This window comes from Sander lucioperca, chromosome 21, assembly GCF_008315115.2.
Source record: "Sander lucioperca isolate FBNREF2018 chromosome 21, SLUC_FBN_1.2, whole genome shotgun sequence".
Lineage (NCBI taxonomy): Eukaryota > Metazoa > Chordata > Actinopteri > Perciformes > Percidae > Sander > Sander lucioperca.
The window spans coordinates 14,283,047-14,298,574 of NC_050193.1; the positions used below are offsets into that span (position 1 = coordinate 14,283,047).

The 15,528-nt window shown below is 40.5% G+C and overlaps 1 protein-coding gene across 1 annotated transcript in view; it reads right to left on the minus strand.

Annotated features, from left to right (window-relative positions):
- Window positions 1-610: 610 nt before the first annotated feature.
- grapa (GRB2 related adaptor protein a) overlaps window positions 611-15,528 on the minus strand; it is a 32,035-nt gene continuing 17,117 nt past the window's right edge. Inside the window, exons 4-5 of the mRNA XM_031320894.2 lie at window positions 11,510-11,678; window positions 611-1,372 (exon numbers count right to left, since the gene is read on the minus strand). Coding sequence (XP_031176754.1) covers window positions 1,187-1,372; window positions 11,510-11,678 — 355 coding nt within the window. The 3' untranslated portion in view covers window positions 611-1,186. The remainder of the gene's footprint in view (window positions 1,373-11,509; window positions 11,679-15,528) is intronic.

A 15,528-nucleotide genomic window follows, 5' to 3' on the forward strand; every position in this document is an offset into this window, starting at 1 on the left:
AATGATTTGTCATTACATGTTAAGGAAGATTGGCCCAAGTTCTTACGTTCGTTAACCACATAAATTGTGGTTTTCTTAAACCATTCGTTGCAACAGAAACAAAACTTTTTCACAATGTTTTATCTTACTTGTAATATATGTATTCTAAGATTACACATGAATAAGAATAAATACATGGAAACAAACAAACAAATGATTCATAAATTCAGTTGAGCGTATTTGTTTTTAAGCTGTGTATTTAAAAACCACGTGGCGTCTGGGCATTGTTCACCTCACTGGTCACTTTAACATTACAGTAACCTCCTTTACTGGTCCACAGAGCACAGGGCTGCACACACACACACACACACACACACACACACACACACACACACACACACACACATACATACACAAACCCATATACACGTGCATTTACTTTTCCTTTGCACACAATAGACATACTTAAAGTTTGCAAGTTTACATGTGTTCAGACCCATATGTTATACACTATCCCCTCCACACACACACACACACACACACACACACACACACACACAGCGAGAGTGCAATCTGCTGTCAGTATCCTCAGAGTGTCTGGCCCAAATATTCACAACAATGACTCTCTGTGTCTCTCTGCTCAGCTCACCAGATCTCTTCGTGGGAACGGCAGCAAAGTACTGGAGCAAATCCTAATTCCTCTTCAGCCGAGAAAACCTTGCCATTCCTCCACAACCTCCTATGAGCCACACACTGTTCTTTTTTCATGAGGTATGTGTGTGTGTGTGTGTGTGTGTGTGTTGCTTTTGTTCAGCCTGCACCAGTGCTAATAAGCTCTATTAATGATTATGCCTGGGGATGATTGTCAGTCTGTGTGTGCATATTTACAGTATGTGAGTTCTCCACAGTGTATAGGTCCAGTCATATTTTTTTTACATGATTAAAGAGTAAGTGGAGTTGTGGGATCAAGTGGAAGCGATTGATGAGCCTGTAGCAGCTGATTGGGCAAGGCTTGTGATTAACAGGTGGCATCACGATGGGGAAACAGGAGGAGTCATTTACATAATGAGCAGTGCAGTTGCAGCACGTCAGTTCTCCAAAAGTGAATGGGCAAGTGCACAGCGGGGGAGCAGTGTGAGGGGACGGGGTCATGACAGCTCACTGATGAACCTGTGGGAATGGCTGTGTATTTGATTGACGTGCCAGGTCATTGGCAGTGGTAAATGGGCTGGACGTACTCCGGGGGGAAGTAGCCTACGTGTCCGTGGCAGCGGCCCCTCCAGCGCAGCGAATCGGAGCAGTCCATGAGTTCGATGACATCACCTCGCAGGAAGCGTAGCTGGGACGGATGGTGGGGGGCGAAGTCGAAAAGAGCGTGGGCATGATGGGGGCGCTGTGGGGGGAAATGAAAGAGGGAGGGAGAGAGGGATGGAGGAAAAGAGAGAAAGAGAGTTAATGAAAAATTGGCCTCACAACTTTTGACTTCTGTGTCTAAACAAAAAAACTGAGCCAGACTCTTAACAACACACAGTTTTTGTTTTTTTTACACAACAGAACGTCAAGGAAGTAAGCCAATACATTAAGTCAGTGGTTCTTGTCGGGGCTTTCGTCAGGAAACTGAGATGATGCAATAGTAAGACCTTTATTTCATCAATAAAGGTCTGATTCCAAGTCTGCAGACAATTGAACTTAGTGAGCAGTGCAATGATAATATAAACTGAGAAGAAACCCAAAAACCCCACTAAATATGTAGCTACAGCTATAGCTACAGCTATAGCTGCCAGTTAGCTTAGCTTAGCACAAAGACAGGAAAGAAAGAAGGGGAAAGTGCTACCCTTGCTGATGTTGTTAGCTTTGGACAGAGTCATGCTACCTATTTCCCCTCCTTTCCAGTTTTCATGCTAAGCTAACCCAGCTGCCGACTGGTCGCTTTTCGACCAAGTAGTTACAGGAATGTAGTTATAGGAAAAGTCCACTTCTAAACAGATCTACGAACTACTGTCCCCCAAAACCGTTTTTTCCAATTGCATTCGCACTGGCGAAGTGGCCATAGGGACTGGTAGGAGGGGTAAGGGAGTGATGCAAGCACAGCAACGGTCTTTATAGTGTTAAAATCAGAAAACAAATACACCAATAAAAGTAAGAACTAAATATTAAATATAATGTATGTAGCATATTTGTCATAATTGAAACAAGTCTCCTGAAGAGAAACGTATCTCTCTCTCCCCCACGTCTGCCTGCTGCGCTGTGGACGTGTGTGTGTGTGTGTGTGTGTGTGTGTGTGTGTGTGTGTGTGTGTGTGTGTGTGTGTGACAGCCAGCCAGCCGCAGGACACGCTTGTGGAGTTTAACTCCGAAAAGACAGTTAACCACAGGTTCCCGTTAATCTTATGATGGACATGTGTTGTGATATTTAAAGCTGGTTAAGACCACACCCCCACCCTCCACCTTGCCCCCCCCCCCCTCTCCTCCTCAATAGCATTTAAAGCTACGGACACAGAAATGGCACATACTAAGGAAAGCTCATTGTGGGACTGGCTCTAGTGGCTGTAATTCTGCACCAAGGCTGTATTTCGTAAAGAGACTTCAGATACAGTATTAGGGGACCACTAAGGCCTATATAAAATCATCCAAAAAGCAGCATGTCATAGGACCTTTAAGGAAAATGCTCATATTTGTTTTCTTGCCTAAGAATTAGATGATACGATTGATGCCACTCTATCAATCTTCTCATCTCTCGTCAAGAAAGCGAATAAGAGCATTTTCTAAAATGTCAAACTATTCCTTCGTAAGAAGAAAGAAAAAATATTTCTTTGGGCTGTGTACCTCCAGGGACATTTCATATGATAATATGTAACATTATAAAATATTCCCATGATGTTTATATTTACCATCCTGAGACCTTTATTTTCAGTGCGTGCTAACCTGGCAATTGAAGTTTATTTTGTTTGAATAGATAAATACATCTTGATAAGGGGAGATCTTTTAGATTGCAGCTGCAATATGTGGTTTAAGTTGGTAAAGAGGGTGTGTATTTCATTAAAATTGCAAAGCTCTTCTCTTTATAGGCTTTGTTCATTATTTGGCTACACACACGGGCTTTTTCAGGACAGAGCAGCTCTACGTGAACGGATTAAATAACAAAATTGTAATTTGTGGAGGCCATGAGAGAGAAAGAGAGAAGTAGAGTAAGACACTAACAGAGACAGGTAGACATAGAGTAATACATCCAGAATGATGTGTGTTAGGATGAGATAGGAGTTCACACACACTCCTACTCAAAACAGCATTCAGTTAAACGTGTGATGTTTTTGTTTTATTTATGTCGATTCGCGATAAGATGAACTGCTTTCAATTCAACTTGCCGATGCTGAGCTTTCTCTGTCTCACTGTGTTTTTCTTTGAGTTCACAAAAGTAGAGTCTTTCTTCTCCCCTGATAGCCGGCCTCCTCTGATCTCTATTGACTGGTGAAGTAAAAGCAGTTTACATGTAAGAGTATAGCAGAATAAAAGCTATTCTATGGCTATTTTAAGGAGAGCGTCTTTAAGGAGAGCGAACTTAACTAATCTCTTAGATGTCAGTTGCACTCCCACGGAGGAAAGTAGATGTGATATGAACTGTAAGGGAGCTGAGAGACTGGAAAGAATACCAATATTGTATTTTATGTGTGTGTGTGTGTGTGTGTGTGTGTGTGTATAGGTATAGTGTTGCATCTGGGCTTTATTGCCGTGGATTGCTTTGTCTTAGACCAAGGCCCAATATGATGTCATCCAGACAAACACACACAAGCACATTCACACACTAACCAGACAGCAGGATTAGGATCAAGAGACACTGACACAATCTATCAATCCGACAAATCTATAAAACCCTCACAGACTTATACTTTATTGTTTCGCTGATCTAGTCTAGACCTCTTTTTAGTGTGCGTGCATGCACTCTGTTATTTGTTACTGTGTATTTGGGTGTGAGCGAGCATGTGTCAGCAGGCCTCTATTTGCTGTGTGACAGCACATGGAAACCCCATTCAGTTTTCGATGCAAACTCGTGAGGAGCAATTGGTTTGGAAGGGGAAATATGGTCCGTCAGTATCAGCTGCGCTCGGCTGCCTTGCCTTGTGATCAACGTCCTCATCAGCGCCTGTTCCGACCCAGAGCGAGCGCTGACTGTGGAACAAATTACTCTGTAACGTCGATGGACTACATCCTTAAACTACATTTGTCTTACATACACACACACACACACACACACACACACACACACACACACACACACACACACACACACACACACACACACACACACACACAGTGTATAAACATAGGGCAGCAAAAATAGCCTGTGACACTGCCTGTTTCCACTCCAAAATGACAAGGTGTCAAAAAGAGGTTGAGGTTTTGCATGAACAGGCTTTCTGTTTGAAGTGAAATCTTCGAGACACGAGGCATAAGGGATCTGTTGGGAGGAGAAATTAAAAAATATAGATACAGAGAGTTATTTCCCACCCTGCCATCGTGAGATAAGAAGTGATCTAGGGCCACGTAATGAGCTGGTGTGGAATTAGTTTGGAAAGACCAACTACACAATAGGAGGGACAAGAAAAAAAGCACTGCAAAGGAATTGCATGGATTCCGATTAAGCAGGTCCTTGACAGACTAAGTCTGTGAAACTGACCCATATAGTCAAAAACTAAAAAAGACTGTGATCATGTGGTGGTGTCAGAGACAGTGAGGAAGGATTATTTTCATGAATCATTTACAGCACACGGGTTGAAGTTTCTCTATAACCCTGCTTTCATGCATTCATTTAATAATCCAAAGTTTTTCCAAGTGTTTTTATGCTGTTAGTGTCACTGCCTAACATTTGGGTGAGGTAAAGATTAAATAGTGTGCGGGTAACTAACACATAGAGCATACACAACAATGTTGCAAAGACAGGAGTTATGGAATGACTTAGTGGGAATTTAGGTATAACGTACCAGGCAAGAAAAGGTCTGCAACTTGCAAATGAAGTTGTCTTGTTATCTCTCTGGCATCATCATTTATGTAAGTGAAACCTTAACTGAGTGAAGACTGTGTTGTAAGGTTTGTAAAGACATGCTCAGTGAGAGACTTTCAGTGGGCGTTGGAGCTTTGTTGATGCCGAAAGCCAAGACGAAGCTGACCATGACTTTAAATAAAATGACAGACGGTATGGCTCCAAGCTAATTGTAATCTTTCTAATGTGTTTTTAATCTGCAGATAATGGAAGGAAGACCTCTGACTTGAATTGCTGATGATGACCGTGATATGCTATAAATCTTAAGATAATGAAGAAAAGGTAGGATGGAGTTTTTATATGATCGTGTGTCTTTGTTCTGCTGCCAGACCAAAGATAAAGATAAAAAAAATAGGCTTTAGAAACACATTCAGGAGAAACTAATATCTAGTATCTAAGATGCATTTCAAAAAATTACTTTCAATCATAGGAACAAGGTTAGTCTAGCTTTTGAACTAATTCAAAACTGAGATGAGTTCAAAATCGGTTTAAATTGTGACACAACTGTGACATAAACCAATATAATAATATATTTGCTTGTTGCAAAATCATTGTCTATTTGTATTGTTCAAATAGACAACTGAAAATGTACAATTTACCACTTAAAGCTCTCATTAAAACAGTTGCAGAATAAACAAGGCTACAGATATAAAGTGATGACTAAGCTTCTGTGATCTTATTTGGAATGGCAGATGTTTTCTAAGGCTACATAGCCATGTAGGTAAACACAGCACCTTCATCACGCCACCCCAGCTATGGGGCATGTTGTGATCCAGATACATATTACCTCAAGGCCATGGCAGAGCAACATTGTGACCTACAGTACAAGAAAAGTCACAGACAGCACGCTACTGTTGGAATGATACAAGACTACTGTACATACACATGACCAAGAAAAAGAAAAGATAAAGTCATTTTTTTTCATGTATCCTGGTTTGTTGATTGGCCAATTCCAGATGGACTCACAATACAGTTTTTAGGACTTATTAACCATGTATGTGAACAAGGCCCACCTGGCACGCAACCCTTATTAGAGCTTAATATTAATATAGAACAGCAAGGTAACTCATGACCACATCAGTCAGACCTGAGGCTGAATAACATACAATAAGTACTGTATACTGCCCTGATGGACCTTAATGTAAAGAAGCATATTCCTGATGTGACAGCCTTAGTTCTGAGCTTGGTCAAATCCTTGTTCATCATATAAAGAGACCTACAGTATGTAGCACATATCACATCATAGGATAATGGAATAAAATATGATAGGAAATAAAATGAATGAATGATCTGCTGATAAAAACGTATAATTCCATCTAAAGCTACAATATGGGCCTTTACACTGAAGAGCAGTGCTGTAATTATTTTGTGCAATTCATCTCTTAACTTGTTGGGAGTCTAATATTGTTTGAACGCTGACACTTGTAGCTTTCACTTTGTAGCAATCGCAGCCTAAATATTAGATGCAGTCCTGTGAATAAACACACACAATCACAATGGATATATATCTAGAGCAGCTGTGAGGATGTGGGTGGGCCAGCTAAGTGAGTAATGTTCTCCCTTTGTTAAAGAGAAACACCAGCCATTCAAAAAATATTATGAAGAGACACCAATGATTGCTAACACCTGCTAAGAATGCACGGCAAATTGACTAACTTGGTACAGCATCACAGATTAGCATACATTAAAATGTAACGGTGAGAATAAATGGAGTATAAAATAGCAATGAAATTAACAAGCATAAGCATTCTGTTATGGTCTTAAAGTTGCTTAATGACAGCAATAAATGCCTATAACACAGGAAAAGAGTGCAGCATCTGTCTTTCTTTATCCAGTAATCAAATTTACAAATTTAAATTGTTACTTTGCTTTTGTCCGAAGTCATGGCAGATAGATCCAGTGGCAGTAGTGGAGAAGATGATTTGGATGGATGCTAGTGGCATTCTGAGCGATTAGTGTTATTATGGTACTATTGTATGCAAATGTCATGACACCAGCTCCTCAATTGAGAACAGAGGACGGATGTTGGTGGTGCACCAACAGAAACTACTGTATGAATATTAGAAAATCAAAATCTTAGAAAAACCAAATTGCTCAAAAAGCTCAGAAGCTGGTGTTTTGCTGATGTGTTAGTGGCTCACATTAAAGAGATTAAAGAGATTTAGATTGTGACAGTATTTAGGTCATACAGTTTTTCATTCTCCCATGAGACGGCTGTCGTTATCTCCCATAACTACCATCATGACGCCCTAAAGCTAAATTCTTCGCACCTGCCCCATTTGCGTTTGGTCGAGGAATGTGCAACATCCCCAAGGATTTAGAATGAAACATGAAACTGTTTAGGTGTGAGGCTGGATGTTACTAAATAAGGACTAAATTTGCAAGAAGCTAGTTTGTAAAAATAAAAACCTACTTTTTGGATCAAAACCTGTCATCCTCATCTGAAAGTCCCCTGTCCTGCCAGGTGATATACTGCAGCAGTCTGGCTGAATAGATTCACATTATGAGAAAAAGCCATAACTCTGTTTTATATAGCAAAAACCCCATCTAAGTTATAAAATTGAGTTTTAGAAAAATAACTTGGTGAAACAGCCAAATCCTGCTGACTTTAATGCCACACTTCACTCCATTGCACGTATACAACAGCAGGTATATGAAGAGAGGGGTGATTCATTGAAGTAAAGCTCACACATTTATTGAAGTAAAGCTCACACATCACAAAGATCAATGAATGTGGATCATCTTCTAGAGAACATACAATTCAGACAGGCTCAACACATTTCAGCCAATCAGATTTTCTTCAAGCTTGTGATGATGATGTCATGAAATGAAAACATTGAACTACATTGATATTTTGCTATATATTTTATTCTTTTTGACATCATGAACCTATTCGTCTATGCATTCAATATTGTATGTGCTCTTGAAATTGTAGTATATTCCAGAGTGCGGCCTTGCCAGAATATCAATACCAGTTTGAAATGTTTAAAATTAATTCTGGCTGATGTCACAAACACAGGAAGATCTACAGTATGTGCATATGTGTTTCTGTGTTACCTCCTTTCTCAGCAGTTCTACAGCACTGACTCATTGGCCTCTCAACTCCTCACTTCCTATCTGATCATCTCAAAAATAGCCCAAAGCAGCAGTGGCTGGCTATCTGCAGGCCAGCACCTTGATGTCAGTGCTTCTTTACTTCTTTTTATTGACTTGCATGCAGTGCAGCGAGCTGATAGTTAAGTGCAGGGTTTGATTTCCAAGCAAAATTAACCAGTAGAGTCAAATAACTGGTTACAAACAGACTCAATATAAAAAAAAAAAACAGGTGATAGCTAAATCTCTGCTTTAGAGTTGCTTTTGGGCCAACACTGCAACACAGTCTCACAGCAGTGCTGCTGTTTGGGCTGATGCCTTCTGAATTAATGTATGACAGAAGACAAACACCTCAAGCAACTTGGTAATTTTTGTTTTCATTTGAAATTGCAGCTCTGCTTTTAGACTGCTTTTCAAAGTATTCTTTACCATGTGGTAAATGGACAAACCTTTATTCTTGCTCACATTCATGAAGTTCAAATCTTGACGTAATCAAAATGAATATGAAACAGATACAATTGGAGGAGAACTGAAGAACTGGCAACTGTGTAACACTAGACCACGGAGGTCATGTGGGATTTTTACATTCCTTTATTAATCTTGATTACTAATAGAGTGATGGGTTAGTCACCAAAACTGGCGAGATGCAGCTAATCTGACCTTAATGTAACATGTCATCATGTTAATTCTTTGACTTTAACACGCTATGAAGCATAGTGCAATACCCTCATGTCCATTACTTATGAGCAATAACATAAAGAATATGTAATGTAATATATGTATGATTGATATTACTCTTACGTTGTTACTTAAAAGTCTCTCCCTGGACAAATTAAAGTTAAATGCCTTTTGGTGTCGCTAAAGGAAATGTCAGAAGATCACCAGATATTTTAGGGTCCATCCTCTGGCGACCATGATTGCTTAGACAAACAGCAATCCATCCAGTAGTTGGTTAGTCTGGACCAAAGTGGTGGACCAGCAGACTGTGAGCCAACCCTAGAGCCATGCCCTAGTTAAAATATGAGTTTACCCTGCCTGTTGTAAATCCTAATACCACTTCACATGTGTCTCCTCTCTGTGATCAACTCTGCATGATCAGTTCCCTAATGAATGGCTGGTTTATTCTAAGGTGCCAGGGTTCATGTGATGAGTATTAGCACGTGGCTTGTGGTACAGTGATACTAACATGCTGTCATGTCAGAATCGCTGTGGATCACATCCCTCCACAGCGAGCGGCTTCGCCTGCCACTCCCAGCCACTCTCTGCATGATGACTTCACAATAAGCAACAACAGCTTCTCCCATGGTGACGCCATCATGGGATCTACCTGTCATTTTAGATTGTTCTCTCACTAAACCTGACATAAATTTGGGATACGCCTTTGAGTAACAGATGGCACGTTGTTTAACTACCTGATTGCTTACCAGTACATTGAAAACAGGATGATAGAAAGTGTTGTATGTTGTTCAGATTGTTAAACCCCTTGAGACACATTTGGAAATTGGATACTGGGCTAAATGAATAAAATTGCCTTCATCTGACTTAATTAGCTTATAATTGGTGTAGCTAGATGAGTAAAAACCAGAAACTAGCCTCATTAGGTGTCTGACGTACAAAGGTAAAGTGGCCTAAACACAACTAGCTAAAGAAATGTTCTGTTCAAACTTGATATGTGGCAACTTAATCATCTAAATAATTGCCTGTCACATCAGTTTTCTTTAGCGCTGCAGTTCTCACTCCCTCTGGCTCTGTGTCAAAGATGACTGATTTGGTTCCGCTCCAAACCGACGGCAGTCCTGTGATCTTTCATTACAAGCTGCACCTCTACGTCAAACCCTGCTGCCACAGTCACAACTGCAGACAAATTCACCAACATATGGAGTGTGTTTTAAAAAAAAACTGGTTATGCCTTAAAGTTAAAGCTACAGACACAGAAATGGCACATACTAAGGAAAGCTCATTGTGGGACTGGTTCTAGTGGCTGTAATTCTGCACCAAGGCTGAATTTCAGGAAAGAGACTTCAGATACAGTATTAGGGGACCGCTAAGGTCTATATAAAAGTATCCAAAAAGCAGCATGTCATAGGACCTTTAATCTCTGACGGCTTAAATACAAGAGGGATGACGAAGGAGACAGAGACTGGTGACAAGAACCAGACTGATCTCATGAAGTGGCGTATGTATGACACGGCAATTGTTATGCCATTATTGGCGTGTTATCAAGACGCATACTCGCTTTTTAGCGTGTTTATTAACGCCTTTTGGCCTCCGTTGACTTACATTACCTTGAGATTGTGTGTGAATTGACACCGTAGCGAGTAGTATTAAAGGGCGAAAATCCGCATAGGGAGGTTGGTCAGGGTGGAGGACGGGTAAAACACAGGACTTTCACCCAGGAGAGCGGTGATCGTGTCCTGCGTGTGACGTTTCCTTCGTGTCCCGTGTGTGATGTTTCCTTTCCACGTTTGTTCTCTTCCTAAACCCAACCCGCGTGTCACGTTTCCTAAACCCAACCCCGTTCTTCTTTTCCTAATCCCAACCGGTTCTTCTTTTCCTAAACCCAACCCGCGTGTCACATTTCCTAAACCCAACCGTAGCCTCACGATAACACGTAGCCTCGCGATAACACGCCACGTGGCTTTAGAAAGTGGCATGTATGTTTACGCTGAGACGTTGCAGACTGCCGTCCGCTGTATACATCGTAGACTTACACGCGGATAGCTCAAAATGCGTACAGATAACACGCCACTTGGCTTTAGGAAAGTGGCGTGTATGTTTACGCGAAGTCATGATGTCATGTTGCAAGAACAGATGTGTTTTAAATTCATTAGAGAGGAGATTGAAATTGACATTGCAAAATAAATTGCGCAACGTCACTGCTGTGGTTTTAGGTGAATTCTTGGGAAAAGGTAAGAAAAGATCATTTGGCTAGATTCAAAACAGTAACAACTTCCTCAAATGAGTCAGGAATCAATTGGAATTACAAAATATTTTAGGGGGGAACAACACTGTGTAAAGTCTAAGAGGAAATTGGTGAAGGAAATTAATCACTGATGTCAAAATACAGTATTTATGTGGGAGATAACAAAATTATTATTTTCTTTTCCCAAAGAAAATGTATTCTATGATCTCAAGCTACATTTTTTAAATTATAATCATTAATGAATTGCCATTATTTGAAATATTCTCTCCAGCTTTTCTTTGTGAGTGTGTACGAACCAGTCACAGTTGCACACAGGATGGACTTTAAGGGTGAAAACATCCTGTTTAATTACTCATTAAACTATTTATAAGATATTTGTGCTTTTCGCTTTGTCTGCATTGGTAAAAGACAAAAGAAAAGTGCGATAAGTACGTAGGTGTTGAAAGAAAAGGACACAAACAAACAAACAATGCTCACCCTGGCGAAGTGCTCAGGGTCTCTCAGAAAGACGGTCCTCTCCTTAGCGATGCTGTTGCTATGGTAGAACTCCACCAGCTCATTCAGAGAGGAGAAGAGCTCGTCCCACACGTAGTACTGACAGCAGCGATCCTGCAGCACCTTGAAATGCTGAACGTGGTCCCCATAACTGCAAAATAAACACAGAGAAAGAAGCTTAAAATGATTTCCCCATTAAAGGCACATCTGACGTGGGTTGATAATATGAAGGACGATAAATACCAATCACTGAATCTAAAATACAAACTCCTCACTCGCTGGTGCTGCTTCAGCCTCATAACTTTTAATATCTGTTTGACCAAGTAACATTAAATATAATTCTGCCACTGCATCAGCTATTTCCTCTCAAAATTAATTTAGCAACATATGTATGGGTAGTTTAAAAAAAACTGTCCAGTGCTATAGTTGCCATGTCGTGTATGCCCAGCTCAGTCTCCTAAAAATAATGTTCCCATACAACTAAACTGCATTCTCAATTATGTTTCTGTCTTGGCCTTTTAGTCCTCAAAGCTGCCCCTTTAAATCCACAGCTGTCAGCTGTTGGGGCTGGCATGCATTTAGTGCAGTCCTGTTCATTTGTCTCCCTTAAAAAAAACACTGGAGTCACCACTTATATCCTATTTAAAAAGAAATATGAAGTACAGTAAGTCCATAGTGAAAACCTTGGTCAAAACAGGCGATGAGACAACACTAAAACAGCTAAAACAATATAAGACAGAGGACAAATTGACCACATTTATGAAGAGAAACCCACATTAATGCTAATTCGACTGACTAATAAGCGACTGACCAATAATTTGTCATTTAAAGAGCAGATAATGACATTTATATGGGTTACTCTTTGGGTCTGGGGGATTCTGTGCAAAGCAAATGATGTCAAACATAATCCCCATTTAGATGTATTAGTAACATTTCATATCATATTGTGATTAATACAGGTTTGATAGAAGAACATAATTATTTAGCTTAATAAATAAATAAAATGAAGCCCATGGCAAAAAACTAAAATAGCCACAGTGTTGGAGTGCATTCTTTGTTGTAATGATTAAAAGAGTTTGGCCAGTATTCATTGGCAATCATACCTGCTCCCCTATCCTGCTCTGTGGTGGTTGCTAAGTAACTTGCCAGCTTATCTTTAGAAATCTGGACACCTCACCATGATCATACGGTTATATAAGAGCATCCAATATGCACCGGAAGTCACAACTCCTGCCTGAACTCCCCCACATTTCTAAACACATCACATACAGTAAGTGTGTGTGTGTGTGTGTGTGTGTGTGTGTGTGTGACTTATTTTAATGATGGTTAAACTCTCATTTCCCATGTTCAGAATAAAAAAATAATGCAGTAGAGCACGGGTCGGCAACCTTTTTAATATGAAGTGCCATTTTAAAATGTTCATGTGTAATTAGCGTGACATGTCAGCATTAAGCCTGCCATCATCTACCGTGCTCGCTCAGGCAGTGTTATTTTTTTTAACCTTTGCACCGCATTTTGTGAAGAAGGCAACGAGTACAAGCCAATCAGAGGCAGAATAGGGCGGGTCTTCGTGGAATGTGGATGGGGAAAAAGTCAATAAAACTACCGTTAATAGCTGTGCTCCTGCCAATGACTGTGAAAGAGGTAATTTAGCATGCGGATTTGAACATTTTTGAAAAAATACACTTGCACACTTATTGCTAGTGTGCCATTGGTAGAGCTACCTAGCTGCCTAAGGTTGCGGACCACTGCACCAGTTGTAAAAAAGAAAATACAGATTCTGGGGCGCCTGGATAGCTCACCTGGTAGAGCGTGCGCCCCATGTACACAGGCTCAGTCCTCTCCGCAGCGGCTGCAAGTGTAATTCCACCCTGCGGCCCTTTGCTGCATGTCATTCACCCTCTCTCTCCCCTTTCATGTCTAAGCTCTTATCATATAAAGGTCTAAAATGCCAAAAAAAGAATCTAAAAAATATATATAGAAGATTCCACCTATAAAAGACATGCCCTTGCTCTAGAATAAACACAATATAGCACTTGTGGTTTGACCTCACCAAACTCCCCCTCTATCTAGTCTGAATGGCACTGCTTCAAGCTCGGAGAAAGTAAATGAGCATCGGCTTGTTTCAGACAGAATTCCTTTCTCTATTCAGACGCTGAGCTCTATGAACAAGCAAGGCTGGCTCCCTGATGACTGGATGGCATTCAGCTACACCTCCACCCTGCCCTTCTTTCTCTGCCTTCTCCATTTCACCCAATGTGTCCTTGTTTCCCCTCTTCTCACCCTAAGTCAGTCTCCAAAAAAAAACAATGAAACTGTAGGGAAGTGTAAAAAAAAAAAAAATAGAGGATGCTTTTTAGCAAAACAAAAACATTATTTCAAGCCAAATGTAAAGTTTTTTTTAACTGACTGGCACAGCCTTTGAACATGAACTAATTCTGTGTGAGCAGGAGTGCTGTCTGTCTGTCTTTTCCTTTGCCTTTTGGGTCTGTATTCCTCTCTGTGTTGCTCTCACTCTTCTGTATTATCTGACTTCTATCTAACTTTTCCCTCCCTAACGCTGTGACTCTTGTTATCTGCTCCACTCTGTCCCCTCTGACTCACACACAAAATTGTGATCTTTAATGAATGATTCTATCAGCCCCATCATTGTCCCCAGTCGTCATGACGCCATCTGCTGCACCCTACTGGTTGGGCTTTGTTACTGCCACCAGCTGTGCAGCTGTTTGTCTGATTGAGACAAACAGCTGCATTAGTACCTGGGCCAGTGCCCTCACCGGATAGGAAAGTAGCCTACATGACAAGGAGAAATGAAAGAGAATTTTGATTCTGTGGAGGTAGAGATTAAAGTCAGGATGTAGACTGGGCAAGGACTTTCCCTTAAGGGGTTTCACAACAATGTAATGAATAAAACACATCAAACTTTTGAAGGAAGGACAAAGGGAATTTTGAGTGGTGCTGTAGCCAGTTCACCACATCTAGTTTAGATTTCCTGCAGCTGTTATGTGATAGAAGGCTAACAATGCTAGGGCTGGGTATTGCTCAAATTACAGTACCAGTCCCAAAACCAGTAAGCTTAAAGTGATACCGATACCAGTAGTACTTTATTTGATACCTTTTTTATTGCTACTTCATTCAATACCCACCATGTGAATGGAGGATACAACTCTTCACGTTAAACTGACAACAAATACATCGCGTTCGACTTCACCACACCACAGACTGTGTGGGTTGTAGCTGCTGCGGTAGTAGGCCAATCACATGTCGCATTATCAAAGAACATTTGCGGTGATTGGCTGCGAGCAGAACCATACAAATAGTATTATTTTCTCTATCTGGGTACAAAAAATAATCAAATGCAGGTATCGTTTGATTATCGTAAGTTTTATACTGGGTTATTTCGATACCCAGCCATAAACAATGCCATGTCTAACATGTAGCTTTTGATTGTTTTGGGTTGATTATAAAATATAAAAAAAAAAAATCCCTATCGAGTCTATAGCTTAAAATAATCTGTTGTCCTGGCTAATAAAACTGCTCCAAATCAAAAAACATGAACAACTTTTCTTTTTTATCAGGGGTTAGGCCTAGGCTACTTCCTGGCAGAGATTCAAGGGTTGTTTGATTGACATTAAGCCAAGGATAACATGTACGCACGCACACGCACACACACACACACACACACACACACACACACACACACGCACACACACACACACACACACACACACACACACACACACACACACACACACACACACACACACACACACACACACACACACACACACACAATCTAATCTCACTCAAAAAAAAGCACAATGCAATAAAAATGACATAGAAAGTTACAAGTTGGTTTTATTATAGAGTAATTCAGTTACTAACTCAGTTACTTTTTGGAACAAGTAGTGAGCAACTATAACTAATTACTTAAAGTAACGTTCCCAACACTGGTCTTATTGGACGGGAAGTATAAACAACCAATATAATCGTATGGTTTG